General features: G+C 37.6%; 1 protein-coding gene across 1 annotated transcript; it reads right to left on the bottom strand.

Moving 5' to 3' along the window:
• Positions 1-603: 603 nt before the first annotated feature.
• LOC106472025 (BEL1-like homeodomain protein 5) lies at positions 604-2,328 on the bottom strand. The gene has a single exon (XM_013932654.2). The coding sequence runs from the start codon at positions 2,314-2,316 to the stop codon at positions 1,363-1,365; it is 954 nt and encodes a 317-aa protein (XP_013788108.2). The 5' UTR covers positions 2,317-2,328; the 3' UTR covers positions 604-1,362.
• Positions 2,329-2,775: the final 447 nt, after the last annotated feature.

The following is a 2,775-nucleotide window of genomic DNA, read 5'->3' as shown; positions in this document are numbered from 1 at the left end:
ACTCGCTAATATGCACAACACTACGTGTCGCCATACTTAAAAGCACACAATCTTTAGAGATGAAAAAATTAACACTAGATGTCACCCCAATATTCAAACCTTAGAATAGCAAAAGCATCAGTTATGAATCAAACGGATATTAAATGATACGTTAACAACAATCCCACACGCAGTATGAAAGTCATCATAGGTACAGATTCATATTTCAGACTCCTTTATTTATTCTTCTAAACGTAAAAGATTTGACTGAATGAGTCAATTGTGTGGTATATATATATATTAAAAAACTACATGAAATGTTTTAAGAGGGCTAAAACTTTAAAAAATAAATTTCGTGAATAAAGTCTACTTCACTAAGATAATGACGTATAATTGATCGAAACGTAAAGAATATATTAAGAAATGTATATGTTTTTGTTGTTTTTTACTTTGAGCAACCAAATTTTTGTTAAAAATTGACATTTAAAAAAAAAAATCTGGACACTGAAATTTCAACAGCAAACTAAGTTTTCCAAAACTTTTTTTTTCTCGTTAAAATTATCAATAATTTCAATAGACTACAAAATAATTCACCTACTATGCATTCGATTTTTTTTTAATTTGATTGTCAAGATGCATGGTGACATGAACGAGCTTTAGCCCTACTGTGATAGCCGAATTCAGACCCACTTCAACTCAATGTCATGATTACTTTGAGAAATGCTTAGGAAAGTCACAATTGCGTTGCGAGACGCCCCCTAGGACATTTCGGATTGAAACTTCACAGTTCACGTGTACTAGTCAATATTTACCAGAAGCTACAGAGTATTTTTGCATTGACATCATCGACAATGATCTCGGATCACCTTTAGCAGAAGTACTCATGCTGCGTACTACCTATAGTTAGGGTTAACCTCGACCCGAATGAAAACTATGTGGTCTACCTGTCTTGATCCGGATCGTTTTGTTTTCAACATTGAACAAATACTTTCATTCACACACACATTTAATTTGAAGTGTCTTCACCGAAAAGCAGACGAAATCAAGGTTTTTAGTTGTCTAAACCAAATCAAAAGTAAAGACATTCTAGGCAAAGCTACGTACTACGTAAGTACGGATTAGTGACATCTTGAAAATGAACGAATCAAAAGCAAGATTACGCAGTTTGTCTCTGCATGCTATAATTACAGATAATGTTATTAAAATTTATAGTTTATGACTAATTTGTTTCGCTTCGGTACTAATGACTTACCGCATACATGTTCACTACAGTTACGATGAAGCACTACACTATGGGGGGGGGGGGGGTTTCGTTGTTTGGTAGCTGTGTGTTTAAAAGGCACCTTTCGATGTGTAGCTTTCATGGGTAAAGAGATTGCGCTATCATAACTCGGTATAATTCTGCCCCCGTTGCTTTTCTAGTTCGCCAACAGCGGCGTCTACTAGCAAATACAAGCAACTGAATGGGTCTTCTTTATGCGCACCAGGTGGTGTAAGTGGGGGGGTGTTTGGCTCCGATTCCCACGGCTGTGGATGTTTTTTTTTAAGCTCAGTGTCGGAACATCTCGGTGAATCGAACACCTTAGACTCGCTTCTTACTTCGCATAACTGAATTTTCCTTCCTGGAAATATATCCTGTGAAGGGAACGAGGCACCATACTTAGTAACTTCATTACAACCGTGAGGGTTTATGGACAGATTAAGCTCTGAGTTATCACTAGAGGGCGACACGTTCATGACTGAAGATTGCGTATTAAAACGGTCAATTCTCCAATCTCGATTCATGAGTTCTTGCTCGTGAGATTGTTGCCAGCGTCTTGTCAACTTTAAGGGAGAGTCGCAATCTTTCAAGACTGAACTTTCTTGCAAAGCATCACACGGAGAATTATCACTCGAACTGTCTTCACTCTCTACGTCACTTTCATCGGTCACCGAGAAAAAAGCCTGAGGAGGTTTGGCCAGTTTGTCGTGGTCAGATTTATCTGATCTTCCTTGCCTGTGTCTAGCCACTTGACTTCTGTTGGAATAACTCTTTCTTGTTATTGTATACTGCAAGGGGTCGTGCCCCTCTTTCCGAATTAGATCCGGTAAAATGCGACGTCTAGCATTAATAAACCAATTACAGACCTGTAAAAGACTGAGATTGGCTTCTTTAGAGAGTACGAGTTTTTCCTGGTCAGAAGGATAGGCGTTGTATCGATGCTCGTACAACCACATCTTCAAGATTTTCACCGATTCTTTTGGCAAGTTTCCCCGACGTTTTCTTCCGTTCATATCTGAATGTTGCGGAAGGTCGTCCGGCCGAGAGTAAGGTATCGTGTCGTTGCAGAATTGCATCTTTAAATGCTCCCGACCTAGAAAATCAAACAGGATAAAAAAATAACCCATTACAATTTATCCAATAGGTAAGAAAATAATGAAATGTTAAAATATATCAAAATATACACGAAATTAAGAATTTTTTTAAAATCCGAACGCTAAAGAACATACACACACACACAAGATACATCTAAAATATTATTACTCAATATTGCTATTGACCTCGTAGTTGTTTATGTACGGAATGTTGCTATTGACCCGGTAGTTGTTTAAATACGGAATGTTGCTATTGACCCGGTAGTTGTTTAAATACGGAATGTTGCTATTGACCCGGTAGTTGTTTAAATACGGAATGTTGCTATTGACCCGGTAGTTGTTTAAATACGGAATGTTGCTATTGACCCGGTAGTTGTTTAAATATGGAATGTTGCTATTGACCCGGTAGTTGTTTAAATATGGAATGTTGCTATTGACCTC

The sequence above is a fragment of the Limulus polyphemus genome, unplaced genomic scaffold, assembly GCF_000517525.1.
Source record: "Limulus polyphemus unplaced genomic scaffold, Limulus_polyphemus-2.1.2 Scaffold5026, whole genome shotgun sequence".
In the NCBI taxonomy this organism is placed as follows: Eukaryota; Metazoa; Arthropoda; class Merostomata; order Xiphosura; family Limulidae; genus Limulus; species Limulus polyphemus.
This window is presented reverse-complemented; position numbering and strand designations above follow the sequence as displayed.

Coding starts and splice junctions, on each gene's coding strand:
- LOC106472025 (XM_013932654.2), bottom strand. CDS start 2,316: ATGCAATTCTGCAACGACACGATACCTTACTCTCGGCCGGACGACCTT.